At 37.1% G+C, this 13,623-nt stretch overlaps 3 protein-coding genes across 6 annotated transcripts; 2 read left to right on the top strand and 1 right to left on the bottom strand.

Annotated features, from left to right (window-relative positions):
- Nucleotides 1-23: 23 nt before the first annotated feature.
- Nucleotides 24-3,511, top strand: msl-3 (male-specific lethal 3). Of its 2 annotated transcripts, XM_043417541.1 has the most exons (9): nucleotides 24-140; nucleotides 352-420; nucleotides 743-852; nucleotides 1,048-1,405; nucleotides 1,500-1,804; nucleotides 1,950-2,162; nucleotides 2,339-2,529; nucleotides 2,620-2,704; nucleotides 2,782-3,511. In XM_043417541.1, exons 1-9 carry the CDS (start codon nucleotides 39-41, stop codon nucleotides 2,858-2,860), a joined length of 1,512 nt encoding a protein of 503 aa, XP_043273476.1. In that variant the 5' UTR covers nucleotides 24-38; the 3' UTR covers nucleotides 2,861-3,511. The 2 variants fall into 2 exon arrangements, with proteins under 2 accessions (XP_043273476.1, XP_043273477.1); XM_043417542.1 differs by lacking the exon at nucleotides 24-140 and having other exon boundaries at nucleotides 406-479.
- Nucleotides 3,218-5,590, bottom strand: Fitm (acyl-coenzyme A diphosphatase Fitm). The gene has a single exon (XM_043417548.1). It carries the CDS (start codon nucleotides 5,214-5,216, stop codon nucleotides 3,930-3,932), a length of 1,287 nt encoding a protein of 428 aa, XP_043273483.1. The 5' UTR covers nucleotides 5,217-5,590; the 3' UTR covers nucleotides 3,218-3,929.
- A 65-nt stretch (nucleotides 5,591-5,655) lies between these two features.
- Nucleotides 5,656-13,580, top strand: Prp39 (pre-mRNA processing factor 39). 3 transcript variants are annotated; one of them, XM_043417536.1, is made up of 14 exons: nucleotides 5,656-5,773; nucleotides 6,169-6,296; nucleotides 6,625-6,746; nucleotides 6,840-7,154; nucleotides 7,893-8,366; nucleotides 8,743-8,920; nucleotides 9,193-9,440; nucleotides 9,524-9,649; nucleotides 10,703-10,851; nucleotides 11,006-11,411; nucleotides 11,623-11,787; nucleotides 11,875-12,261; nucleotides 12,361-12,647; nucleotides 12,842-13,580. In XM_043417536.1, exons 2-14 carry the CDS (start codon nucleotides 6,248-6,250, stop codon nucleotides 13,137-13,139), a joined length of 3,204 nt encoding a protein of 1,067 aa, XP_043273471.1. In that variant the 5' UTR covers nucleotides 5,656-5,773; nucleotides 6,169-6,247; the 3' UTR covers nucleotides 13,140-13,580. The 3 variants fall into 3 exon arrangements, with proteins under 3 accessions (XP_043273471.1, XP_043273472.1, XP_043273470.1); XM_043417537.1 differs by having other exon boundaries at nucleotides 6,837-7,085; XM_043417535.1 differs by having other exon boundaries at nucleotides 6,837-7,154.
- The last annotated feature ends 43 nt before the right edge of the window (nucleotides 13,581-13,623 follow it).

Below are 13,623 nucleotides of genomic sequence, written 5' to 3'. Positions count from 1 at the left end.
AAATTTTATTGGATGAATGAAATATCTAATTTTAAAAAATGGTATCCACGCGAGGACCAAAATTCAAATTTTGTGATGGAGAAAAAGTTTTGTGTTATGAACCAGATCCGACGAAAGCAAAAGTACTTTACGACTCGAAAGTACGAAAAAATTTACTTCTATCGTCGAATTTGCTTTGATTGATGAAAAATGAAATATTCGTGAACTTGCACTGTTAATCTTGAATTCGTTGGTTAACCTGCAAAAAAAGTTTTTCGAACAAAAACAAATGAAATATACAGTGTCGTACACAGACGAAACGTGTGGGATGGTATTCAAAATATTATTGTTTGTTTTTTCTCCAATCTATAGGTCCTGGATGTCATTATAAACAAAGATCAGAGAGGGAGAAAAGCAGTCGAATATCTCATACATTTTCAGGTTAGCGTCTTTTCTAACATTTCATATCAAAACATCATTAAGTACAAATGCCACGAAAAGTAATGTATAAATTTTTTTTCAAATCCGTCAATCCATTAAATATTTAAATAATCAAAATGTTTTATTTATATGTGACATTACTGTGAAAAAATAATATCCCCTGAGAAAATATAAATTTTTATATGAAAATAACCGAATTTTTCAATTTCAAATGAGAAAATCATTTATGATCATGTTGAATGTAGTGGTTATTCGCCGAACATTATCCAAATATTCGGCACTGTTATTGCAAAATACGTTTTACCCAATTGTATCATTATAGGGTTGGAATTCTTCCTGGGATAGGTGTGTCACCGAAGAATATGTTCTGAAAGATACGGAAGAGAATCGTCAATTACAAAGAGACTTGGCACAAAAAGCACAACTTCAATTGTACGTTCAGAATTTAGAGATTTTGTAATGATTTTTCCAAATTTTTTTTTCCACTCAGAATTCAATTTAATAAATACTCTTTAACTTTTTTACCATAACACTTTATGTTAAAACTATGCATTGGTATAAAAATTTATTAGTGCTTATTATTGGATAGAGTTTATAAAATTGATCAATTTTTGTTTCAATTTGCAGAGGAGCATATCTATATCGTCGTGAGAGAAAAAATCGTAGCCACAAGCTCTCTGATCGTTCTGGGATCGAGTCAAGACGAAGAGCACGGAGCGGAGGTAGTCGAGCAGCATCTGGCACTACAGGTTCGTCCGAGGATGGAAGTTCAGGACAGCATGATGATTATGACACAGAAGAAGTCATTACGGAGGAGGAATCGGAGAGTAGTTCCGATTTTGGTGGTCCGTCGAGCGACGACGAGGACAGTGGAGGTGGGAGTCAATCAGGAGCGAGTACCAGGCCTGGAATTGATCTCGATATTGGAAACACCCTGAGGAGAATTCTCGATCAGGATTATGAACTCATAAATCACAAGCACAAAGTGTGTTTCCCTCAAATATTATATTGTTCTAAATTAGTTTGAATTCGAAATTATTGTTGGCAATGTTTTAAAAAAATTTCTCAAAAATTTGAAGCTTGCAGTCTTACCAGCTCAACCAACTGTGGCGAATATCCTAGAATCGTGGGTTCAACATTTTACAACGACACAATTAACAAACATCCAGGAAAAATCTCAACGCAACAAAACGAACAATACTGTCGAGAAAATCGTCAATGATGTCAATATATGTCGAGAAGTAGCCGATGGTTTACGCATATACTTTGACTTTACATTGCCAAATCTTTTGCTCTATCGACAAGAGAGAGAACAGTACAATGCGTTTAAGTCATCAGGACTGTTCACTGAAAACACTCCGCCAATAAAAGAAGAGTTGATGGAGTAAGTTCGAACGTTTTGTTTGCAATTTTTATTTTCGTGCAACATTGAAAAAAACTGCAATGATTTTCACAATCGGAATTAATAGATCTTTCATTACAATTTGATACACCATATTCAAATATTTGTATTAATTTTCTCTCTATAGAAATCCAGATATGATAATTAAAGAAGAAATAGAAGATCCCGAGTACGCGCACCTTCCCCCATTTCGAGAACACGAGTCTGAGGTCGAATGCCAATCGAAGCCGATATGCTCCAAACGAATATTACGATCTTGCAGAATTAGCTCGGCTGATGATAATCGTCAATTGCGGTCTTACGAGGACGTTATCAAACAAGAACCAGGCAGTGTTTCGAGGTAGCGAAAAATACATTTGATCAAGTTTTTCATTGTTAAAGTCTACATGGAGATAAAAGACCCAAAGAAATTTTGCTCAACGTCAACGATTCAAGCTTCGAATGGGAAATACCAAAATTTGATTTCAAAGAATCCTTATTCGGCTGAAATTTAATTCCTTTTTCTTGCATTTCCAGTATAGCCAGTACAAGTTCGCGTTGTTCGAGTCCACGTGGTGTAATAACACGGCCGGTTCTTAATTCGGTGCAAATAGGGGCACTCCTTCATGAATCGAACAAATGGCGACTGATGCCCGTTTCTGCCAAAGAAGTAAATTCGCCTAGCCCTTCGACGTATTTCGGGGCTGTACACCTCGCTCGTCTTTTCGGTAGGTTCCAAGTCATGAATACATTTTTCAATAAAATAATCGAAATATCACGAACAATTGTCAAAGTTATAATGTGCACTAAATTCGCAGTTAAACTACCCGACCTCCTGCAAGTTACGGACATTCCAGAGAAGAAATTAAAAGTCTTATTGAAACATTTGGACATGTTCTTAAGGTGAACTTCATTTTATTTTTAATTAAATATTGAAGTTGTATTGTTTTGCTATTTATTGAAAACAAACTTTTTTGCAGTTATTTGGAAATGCATCGAGAGTGGTTTGGTGAGCAATTTTATACGCAAACAGAAACACAACCTGTTCAGCAATCATAAAAATACAGACTAATTATAAAACGAAATGAAAGAAAAAACGGTCCTCCGATGCTCACGATATGGAGAAAAACGTCGTTCATCGAGTTCAGTAAGAAAGTCGATAATAATTTGGGTATTTGAATTGACGATTGTATCGTACAGCTTGATACTCATGATATACCTTAGTACCTTGGGATATTCAAACCCAATTACCTAAGGATCAAAGAAACCGAGGAAGACATTGCCCAATTTTAAAAATCAATATATTGTGAAAACAGGTATTTCGTATTCAGAGTGTAAATTTAATCATGATCTTAGTGACTAGAAATTTTGCGTGTACAAATTTAAATTTTTAATGGAAAGAATATGTGAAATAGATTTGTAATATTACTCTGACCTTTTATTTCAATTCTCCAAATAAATTAATTGTCAAAGGTAGTTGGAAGCGATAAATGTATGATCTGGAAGATGTTCGAAGTGTAAAAAAGTTCATTCATTGTCAACTGTTCGATCACTCTGCGAACATACGTGAATGAACGATCATGCATAAATCTGGTATACAATTATTCATATAAATGTACATTGAAATCCACCATCTTTATACTCTTAATCCTATAAACACTATGAATAAATAATTAAAACAAACGAACATGACAACAACAAAATGCAAAACATGTGGCATGATATTTTCGTGTTTCCAGCGGGTCTTGTTTGTACAAAAATCGACAGAGAGCACAAATTTGGTATTTGGGTCAACATTAGGCAACACAATCAACCGCAACCTTATTATTTGACATATATCAATTTTATATCTATCACCATATATGTACATATATCTGTGGTAACAGATGAAATAGTTTCAAGGTTTGATAGCACTTTCGAGTTCAATTTCTAGTCCAATTAAGTGAAAAAATTTGAATGTTCAAATTTCCTAAAATAGTCTCCGCAAAATATTTATTGACTCTTATTCTGCGACCACAAAGTACATGTACATATATACATATGTTACAAAAATATTTGCATATGCATATTTTTTTTCCGAATTGTCGAATATAGGAGTGAAAAATGTGACTGAATCCAAGAAGATATTTCATGTTGCACGAGAAGTTGGTAAATCGTTGTCCAGAGGACGCGACGAATTGACTAAGTTTTCAGGTGTATCTTGAGGTGTCCGAATGGGCAGACCCATAAATCTAGAGCCTGTACCATTGAGGGTATTTCTTCGAGTTCTTGCTGTTGTCATATCTTGAGGTTCCTTGGATCCATTATATCTGAATAATCCTTCTCCGGGTGAACACAAACCACCATTTGCGATCTTATACCAACAGTGATAAGTCACATACCACGTGAATATCGCGACAATACATCCGATCATTTTTTCCAACATTATGTGATAATAGAGCATCGTCGAGACGAGCATTATGTCCCAGAGAATTTGTTGGAGAGTCATAGCAACAAACAAACCTCTAAGGTACGGAGTCAGGGAAGCATGAGCTTTTTTAACAAATTCCAAATCTTCTGTGGATAAATTTCTCATGTGTCCTGTGCTACTCTCGTTCGGTGTATTTCTTGAATGTTCCTCCTTCACTATGAGATCTTTGATACCCTCCCAGCCGACAATTGTTTTACCCTCTTCAGCCAATATTAAATTAGAATAGATAAGTATAAAAGTATGTCCAGAGATGTCAAAGCCACTCCAAAATTTACCAGCTTGTAAACAATTAGCCTTCGTTTGCAAAGTCGCATCTTTGGTTTGGATGCATCGACCATGATTTGTTTCTATATAATTGAATAGTCTTATCCACGTTAACCAGGCAAAAGTGGCTACTACCAGGCGACACAAGTGCTTCAACAGAATAGGACGTTTGCCACATCCCAGAGTCTGTGCCGTTAACGTGATCCACGGTACTGTTACCAGCAACAACCACCCCCAACCCCATTTTACGAACCATTGATTCAGCGCATTGTCCGATCTTGAGAAATAGCTTCTTGGCATAGGCGCATAATCAGCTATAAGTGATACAATGAATATAGAAGCACAGTATATAGCTACTTTGAGACGCAGTTCAAAGAGCAGAGATTTTCGACAAACGTGGAGTATCATTGTAATCAAAACTAGACCAACGGAAGCAGGTGACGTTGTCGGTTTCGTACCGCCACGACGTTCATCCTGGCTCGTGCTCGGACGAAAATTCATATTTCTCGAACGAAAACTGCTACTCAGTGGATTGGACGATCCGGTACAGTTTCCAGTGTTGGTGTGAATTGGTCTTCTTTTACCAGCCATAGTTTGCGATCCACTTGTTCCCTTTATTCCCTTTTCTTCAATATTTCCTAGGTTATGTTTTGTCTTTAATTGTTGTTGTTGATTGAGCATGCAACGTTATGCTGCCTTCGCTGCCTTATACTTATTAGAGAATATGAAGCTTCACAGTTTTATTCGTCATGATCATCGTGACACGGTTCTCCCATCATTTAGAGCAACACTTATTGGGCCACAAAAACGAAACGAAGGGAAAAAAAAAGTAAAATTAAAAAAATAATATACTACAAATCCCGTTATGATTTTTTTCCTTTTTTCTTATAAATGTACTGCTCAATATTTTCCTTGAGCTATGTCGGATCCGACAATTTCAGTTATTGTTATATTAATTTTCAAAATAGGTAGTAATATCAACCCGAGACTGCTTTTTCAGTTCCACACGGTTTCGATACACACGTGTGTGTACTGTGCATATGTGTTTTTTTTTCTAGCTAGCTGCTGCCTGCTGCTAGCATGAATTTAGAAATCCAGAATGACTTGCGCTTTCAAATTTCGTGGACTATGAACGGGCAGTTCTCGACTACGTTTACTGAAATCATTTTTTTTGGAAATTATTGTATGGTGCCACAAACGTTGTTGGAGTACGAAAGCACAACATCGCAATTTAAGAGGTAATAATGTTGTTGGTGACTTCATAATAAAAGTTTCGTTGTATCAATAAATAATAATATATTTCATAAAAATTCATAACATTTTTTATATTTTGCTAATTGCTTTCTCTTCCCTTCCTTTTTTTCTCCTGGTTGTATATATATGAATAATATTTTATTGCCACCGGTATAGCAGTTTCTTACATTATTAACTGGCATAATATATATATTCCGCATATATTAAAAAAATTCGACTGCTTCACACGCATAGTAGAAAATTTACCATCAGCGCGATCTGCTGGCATGTTTATGAAACAGCATGATTCGGAACAACTACACGATTTATCGGTCTCCTGCAGTCTCCTGTTATTATATACTTGATGGAAATAAACGAGACCGCCATTACGGATTTTCAGTACTACGCTGTGCATTCCAGACGTTGCGTCGAAGTGATTAAGCGATAGAGTTAAAAAGAGGAAGAAATAAAAGGGAAAAATGTCGTCGCTTAGCGGTGATGAAAGTGAAGTTATTCAAACAGAACCAGGTAAGTTGAAATTTAAAACGATAATTGTCCAAAATTATTATCGGCGTAAATGCCAATTTTACGTAAATTCTTATATAGCGTTTGTAATCCTCGAGCACGACAAAATTTGCGTGTTTATGTAAATGGCTCGATCGGAAGATTGATGCAACATAAAAGGGCCGGTATATGTCGCGCTGAACATGCGGTTCCCCGCCCCGCGATTCCGACCCCCTTATAAAACCGCCATTGGTGCAGAAGCGCCGTGTTTTCTTTAACAATCTACAATATGAACATAATGTCGAAAGAAAATGCTCGTTTCGTCCATTTTTCAAAATTCTTCCTTGTACAGTCAGGCGTACGAGATCGGGACGGGCACGAAAAGTACCCGCGGCCAAAAAATCACCAATCAAAAAGACTCCACGGGCTACAAGAATGTCCAAGAAGATTCAAGAAGAAGTCGATGAAATTGAGGTAAATACCTTGTATTATTGATCTGAAAATCAATTATTTCAACTGGTTTTCAAATGAAGAAATTTCAATAAATTAAAAATTTCTCACAAGCAGGAAGTAGTTTCACACGAAGAGGAAGAAATCGAAGAAGCTGCTTCCGAAAATGGTCTCCAACAATTCAGTGAAATAATTATTGAAAATTACGGCGAAGAAGATCCTTCAACGCTTCATCTACAAATGGAAGACTCTCAAGATGAAAGTTCTTGCATAATTGAACAAGATACTGAGGTGGAAGGTTATGTACAAATGGATCAGGAAACTCAAGGCGTGCCCGAACTCGAAGCTCCTCCTCCTCCAGTCGTAAGCAACATACCAACTTCCGCTCCTATTTTGTCCACGCTCAGAGTGAAAGAGCCTGCTCAAATTATGGTACAATGTTCTACAAATTTTTTTGACATTTTTTATTCCCACTCGTTGCTACCGTGGCTACAGTTGTCGCAATGATTTCTCTATGACTTTCTCTTCTGTTTTGTTTTTTTATTGTTATTACAATTAGCAGCAAATGTTTTTTCTTCAGTTTTTGCTCGTTATTGTTTTTAATCTGTAAAATGAAAGATCCGGAAAATGTATTTAGTTCCTTCCAGAAAAGCTCCAAAAGTTCTTATTTATCTCAAACTTGATCATGCAATTGCATACAACTTTTGTAAATTTATGAAACTAAATTATCAAATGTGTGGTAATCTTGGGGTATTTATGGAAATTCGTCTTATATTTGCAACTTTGAGTATTTTTTGAACTTCTATGAAAGAAATTGTTATCTCTTTCAGTTTATAATATATTTTTCTATTGAAAAATGAGTGAGATGCTATGATAGAATTGCATTGTTTGATCATAACAAAATATATATCTCATCGATGAATGGGTTGTTTTGCACAATCAAAAAATCAAATTTTGGGGGTCCAGGGTTGACGAAACCCTACATATTTGTACAGAGTTAACAAATTACATTGAAAAAATACTTTTTTCACATTGTGCATTATTATATCAATAGCCAATGGTCTTGTGTAAAAAAAAAGTTTAATTCTAGCGAAGCAAACTCGACCATCGTGAGTTAAAAATTAGTCCCGATCGTGTATTTCAAAAGTAATTTTTTTGTCCGTTTCGTAGGAAGAAGGTGAGGGAGGAACGGGTAGAGTGATAACATTGGACGACAACAGTGTCGACGAGAACAGTATGGAAAAAATAGAAATGTTGAGCCATCAATCCGTGACAATGGAGGAAGAAGTTACGAATGGAGACAGTTCAGACACAGGCGCGATGCAAGATCAATCGATTGATTTGAATGAAGCATTAGCTGTCGAGGAGGACGCTCAGGTGTTAGAGACGCAAGAGCTTGAGACCGACAATCCAAGTGTTGAAATAGAGACAGAAAGAATGGAGGTTGACGAATCAGTTGAGGAGGTTCAAGAACCGGTAGAAACAATTGATGTACCGAACGAGTTTGAAGATGCTGAGAAATCCGTAGTTGAAACGGTGCATGAAAATCCGGACGACTTGGATGGTGACGAAAATGCTGACAAAACTGAGCCTGATACCGAAGCTGTTTCTGAAGATGAATTTCCCACGGAGGTTGCGGCAAAGGTAATGCTTAATATTATTTTATGTCCAATACGTATTCGCCATCCTTGTCGAAATTGTCCTTCAGTTTTAATCACGTTGAAGATCCTCATTTTTTTCATCCCATGTGTTCATTAAATTCCTTTGAATGATCCTCGAATGAAGTTGTGCCAAGATGTTGAAGAGGTAACAGACGACGAGTTCTATCTGGTTGAGGCAACGCTCCAGGTATTCTTTCGATGATTCCTTCTGTCTCAAATTCTTCGACCATTCATCATTAGGTTTTTCGTTGATTTAATTATCGAAATGCCTGACCCAATCACACTTAAAAAAAAATTTTATATTACTCATATGAATGTGTTATTCAATCAACAAGTTAATTTTTTTTTAATGTGAACAGGAACCGGAAACCGAAGCTGTTTCCGACGAAGAATTGCCAGCAGCGCCACCCACTGATCTTGGTGAGACGGAATCCGTTTCCGAAGATGAATTACCACCGGACAGTGACAAAAAAAGAAGAAGCGGTGCAAAAGCGGCTGCGAAGCTCGCTGAGAAAAAGAGCAAAGCCGAGGGAGCCGGTGAGTGAAAAATAAACGTTAAATCACGTCCATGCATGGCTCCAACGCTGAGGTTCAAAAATTCCCCGTTCTCATGAGGATTTTCCGATTTTTTTTTCTACTTGCCATTCCTCTAAAATTTAAATTTCGCACTACAATACATTGATGTAAAATTTTTGTTATGTTTGAAACATCTGGCTATCACAATAATAAATAACCACTGATTTTTAAATGGAAATGAAAAAAAAGGAGTTCTTATCGACTGACTTAATGTTATTCAATTTGCACGATAGTGAAAAGAAAGTTGAACGCTGAAGGAGAGTACGATCCGAGCTCACCAACTTCTGAGACAAACGAAGAAACACCAGCAAAGAAAGCTGCTCTGACTGTAGAATCTGAGGCGGACGAGAAGCAAGAGCCACGTCCGCCTTCGCCGAAAAAGAAAACGCTGCCAGAACTGGAAAAATATTGGAAAGCAGTAAACGAGGATCCTTCGGATTTTACCGGATGGACATATCTTTTGCAATATGTTGATCAAGAAGTTCGTATTTTCCAATCAAAATTATTGACGATTATCATTGAAATGATGAATTTATATATTTCTCGTAATTTTATTCTCAATAGAATGATCCTGAGGCGGCACGCGAAGCTTACAACAAATTTCTCGAACGTTATCCTTATTGTTACGGTTACTGGAGGAAGTTTGCGGATTACGAAAAGAAGAAGGGAGATCCGGAGAACGTACAAACGGTGAGTCGAAAAATTCAGCACATATATATTAGAATTAGCTTTTATTATGATACATATGAAAAACAAAACAAAAACGAAATATATATAATTAACGCAATCTAATGAAAATAGCTCGAGTTAGGAAGGCGCGTGGGCAGTGTGCACGCACGTAAATATGGTTTTCCCTTCCAACAGCCTAGCACGTCTTGTGGCACCTATACAACTATCTTCGGTTACCGATTAGCTACTTATTTAATTATTCAACCAGACGTGAGATAAACGTAAAAGTATAAAAAAAAAAATTTTACAAAGGAAAATGCAATTATTACGTATATATATATCGATTTAAATTATGAGCAGTATGCGTAAGTCAAACAATCATGAAAAAGCAGATAAGATATTTGAAAAAATAACTAAAAAAAAAAAAACAAAACAATACGCTTATTGTTCCGTCAGTCTCATAGAAAGAATAACTTTGGTAAGAATTTGAATTATGTGTGTGTTTGTTATATATATATACATATAAGCATTTGTACACATAGCTTACGATCGAATAAGTATTGTATTATAAGGATAAGTTTGCGTTTACGTTAACATCGATGTAAGTAAGAGAGTGAGTGAAAGAGTGAGAGAAAGGTAGAGGGAGAGACATATTCTCGGGGTTTCGGGGGTCTTTGAGTCAAATTCGAATGACTTTGAAAAGACTCGTGTTCGAACGCGCACGGTGCCAATGAGGGGGAGCAAGAAAATATTGGCTGAAGAAAATACATGAGGCACCCAGATTGGAACACTCCCTGAATTTTAAGGTGAATGCACAATGCTCTGCAATCTCTGTGTTCATTATATCCATTTATTTACAGTACGCGCACGTTTATATGTGAGTATACGTTAATATGAAACGAAGTATAAATGAATAACGCAATTATATATATACGCAATCTTAGGTTTACGGAAAAATGCAAACAAAACAAAAAACGGATAAAACATATGAAATGAAAAAGCAAAATTTTACTCGTCGTATGGCTCAACATCAGTTGTAAACCGTTCTAAACGTTCGATGCTCCTTAATCACAGGTGTTCGATCAAGGTTTGAAAGCTATTTCGCTCAGTGTCGACTTGTGGCTCCATTACATCAATCACTGTAAGGTCGTTTATGAGAAGGACGAAACCAAACTTCGGGAACAGTACGAGAGAGCAATACAGGCTTGCGGTCTCGAATTCAGGTAAACGTGATTTTCGTAATATTATGGCGGCTTCTTGAGACAGGAAGCGCTGCAAATTGGCGGCGTATCCTTTCGCATTTTTTCTCCAACCGATTTATCATCGGTTAGGCAATTACCTGACTACGTCATTTATTTTCGCATATTTAATCGACAGGTCCGATCGTCTATGGGAAAGTTACATCAAGTGGGAACAAGAGGGCAAACGTTTAAGTCGCGTTACCGCTCTTTATGACCGACTCCTTTCCACACCGACTTTCGGTTACAAGGGGCACTTCGAGAATTTCCAGGAATTCGTGTCATCCAATTTACCCAATCGCATTCTCAGTGTCGATGATTTTCTCGCCCTGCGTGCCGAAGTCAAAGCTCTGTTGAAATCTGAAGATACCGCACCTGCTATCCCAGCGGACGATGCACCGCCTGGTGAAGAACCACCTCCGCACGAGGCACCACCGACCGATGAAGAAACCAGGGCACTCAGGGAAAAGATTATTAGCAGCAGACGAAAAATGCACAAAGCTAATGTCAGCGCTGTTTCTGCGAGATGGTCCTACGAAGAAGGAGTAAGCGAATTAGTCACTTGAAAAATTACTTTTTTTTCTGTCATTTCCGATCAATAACTTCGGTTCCAATGAACAAAATTCTATTCGACTTTTATATTTTAAATAATTCATTGTTAACTTTGGATAAGTATAAACGTTATTTAAAAACCACTGTGTAGATCGAAGGATGATATAAGTTTGAAATTAAACGTGTTTTTTTTCCAATATTTAGATCAAAAGACCTTATTTCCACGTGAAGCCGTTGGAACGATGCCAATTGAAGAATTGGAAAGAATATTTGGACTTTGAGATAGAACAAAAAGATCAGGATCGCATAATAATATTGTTTGAGAGATGTCTCATAGCGTGTGCTCTCTACGATGAGTTTTGGTTGAGAGTGAGTATTTTTCTTTGATTATTTGAGAAAACTATTATTTCTGAAAAAAAAAGGAATACTTATAATACGGTTTATCAACTTTTCTAGTTTGTTCGTTATCTCGAGTCGCTCAAAGGTGAAAACTCGGAAAAAATACGAGACGTTTATTGCCGCGCTTGTACCGTTCATCATCCGAAAAAGCCAAATTTACATTTGCAATGGGCTGTGTTCGAGGAAAGCCAAGGTGATTTCGATAAAGCGGCCTCGATCCTCGAGAAAATCGACACTGTTATGCCGAATATGCTTCAAATAGCCTATCGACGAATTAATCTCGAACGTAGACGGAACGATCTTGAAAAAGCGTGCGAACTTTACGAGAGCTACATCGGTAACAGTAAAAATCGTACCATTGGGAACAACATTGCCGTTAAATACGCCCGATTCTTGTACAAGTTTAAGAATGACATCGACAAAGCTGTCAAAGTTTTGTTGAAGGTGAGTTCACGTTTCTTGCAGTTGGAAGAAAACAAATTTTTTTTTATTATCATTAATTTCATTGCAATTGATGTACACGATTTGATAAAAACTTAACAGGCTGCGGATAAAGATAAAGACAATCCTCGACTATATCTCCAACTGATAGATCTGGGTCTTCAGAGAAACCCGGTTGATACGGAGGAAGTCGTAGGGTATATGGACATGTTCATAGAACGCGAGCACGCCGATCTTGAACAAAGAGTTTTATTCGCTCAGCGAAAAGTTGAGTTTCTCGAGGATTTCAGTCTCGACATAAGTCAAGTTATGAAGGCTCACGACCAGTTCCAAAAATGTATAAAACAGGCCAAAGAGCGTAAAAAAGCGAAGACCGACGAGAGCAAAGTGTAAGTCTGCGTTACTTCATTATTTCTATTCCATGCAGCATCACTTATTGGCAATATTTGTAAATATAGTACAAAACAACAGTTTAATTCAATCGATGTATTTCGGAAACTCTTTTTGATCCTGGAGGAGCTCGAAAATAATGAGAAATAAGATATTGTCATCGAACTCAAGTTTTTTTCTCTACAATATCCAGAGACTCGTCACCACCGAAGAAACCAAAAACGGGGGATCAGTCGAGCGTACCGCCACCTCCGACAGTGGGTACACAGTCGTCCTATCAATACAGCAGTGGTCCGAGTGGGCCATATCAATCCCAACAACAATTCCAGAGCGGACAGTATGGCGGACAGGGCGGATATCAGCAGGGATATCAGCAATATCCACCCCCCTCTGACCCGAATTATGCTAATTATCAAAACTGGCAGTACAGCCAGGGTGGACCACCGGCTTACGGGTCATATAATCAGTGGGGATCTTACAACTACTATTAACCCAAATACACGTAAAAAAAAGCGAAGAGAACAGAACACAAGGGAATGATTGAGTTGATTGGGAGAAAGAAAAACAAAAACAAATGAATGACTTTTCGGACACAAAATGGCCCGTGTTAAAGTTCACCGGACAAACAAAATAATACGACGATCGGTGAATTATCAGCCACGAGAGAATACAAAATAATACCAACAACAGATGTTCAACTATGTATATTTCATCACGGATACGTGATTCGTACAAAACGTGTGTTACAATGGTTATAGTTCGTATTCGACAGTTTACGAATCATTTCTGTTCCTATAAACCTTACCGTTTTCCCTTTTTTTCAGTCCAATCTTACAATATTGACGTGTAGCACATGAAAACTTCGTGACATTTGACAAAAGCACTATGTTTAACCACTTTCAAGCTGTACCGAAATATAATCTTACAAGTTCGTTTTGTGTGAATTTTCACTACTACGACCGGCTTGAAAAATAA

The sequence above is a fragment of the Venturia canescens genome, chromosome 4 (assembly GCF_019457755.1).
Source record: "Venturia canescens isolate UGA chromosome 4, ASM1945775v1, whole genome shotgun sequence".
NCBI lineage: Eukaryota > Metazoa > Arthropoda > Insecta > Hymenoptera > Ichneumonidae > Venturia > Venturia canescens.
The sequence above is the reverse complement of the archived record's forward strand: the minus strand, read 5'-3'. Positions and strand labels throughout refer to the sequence as shown.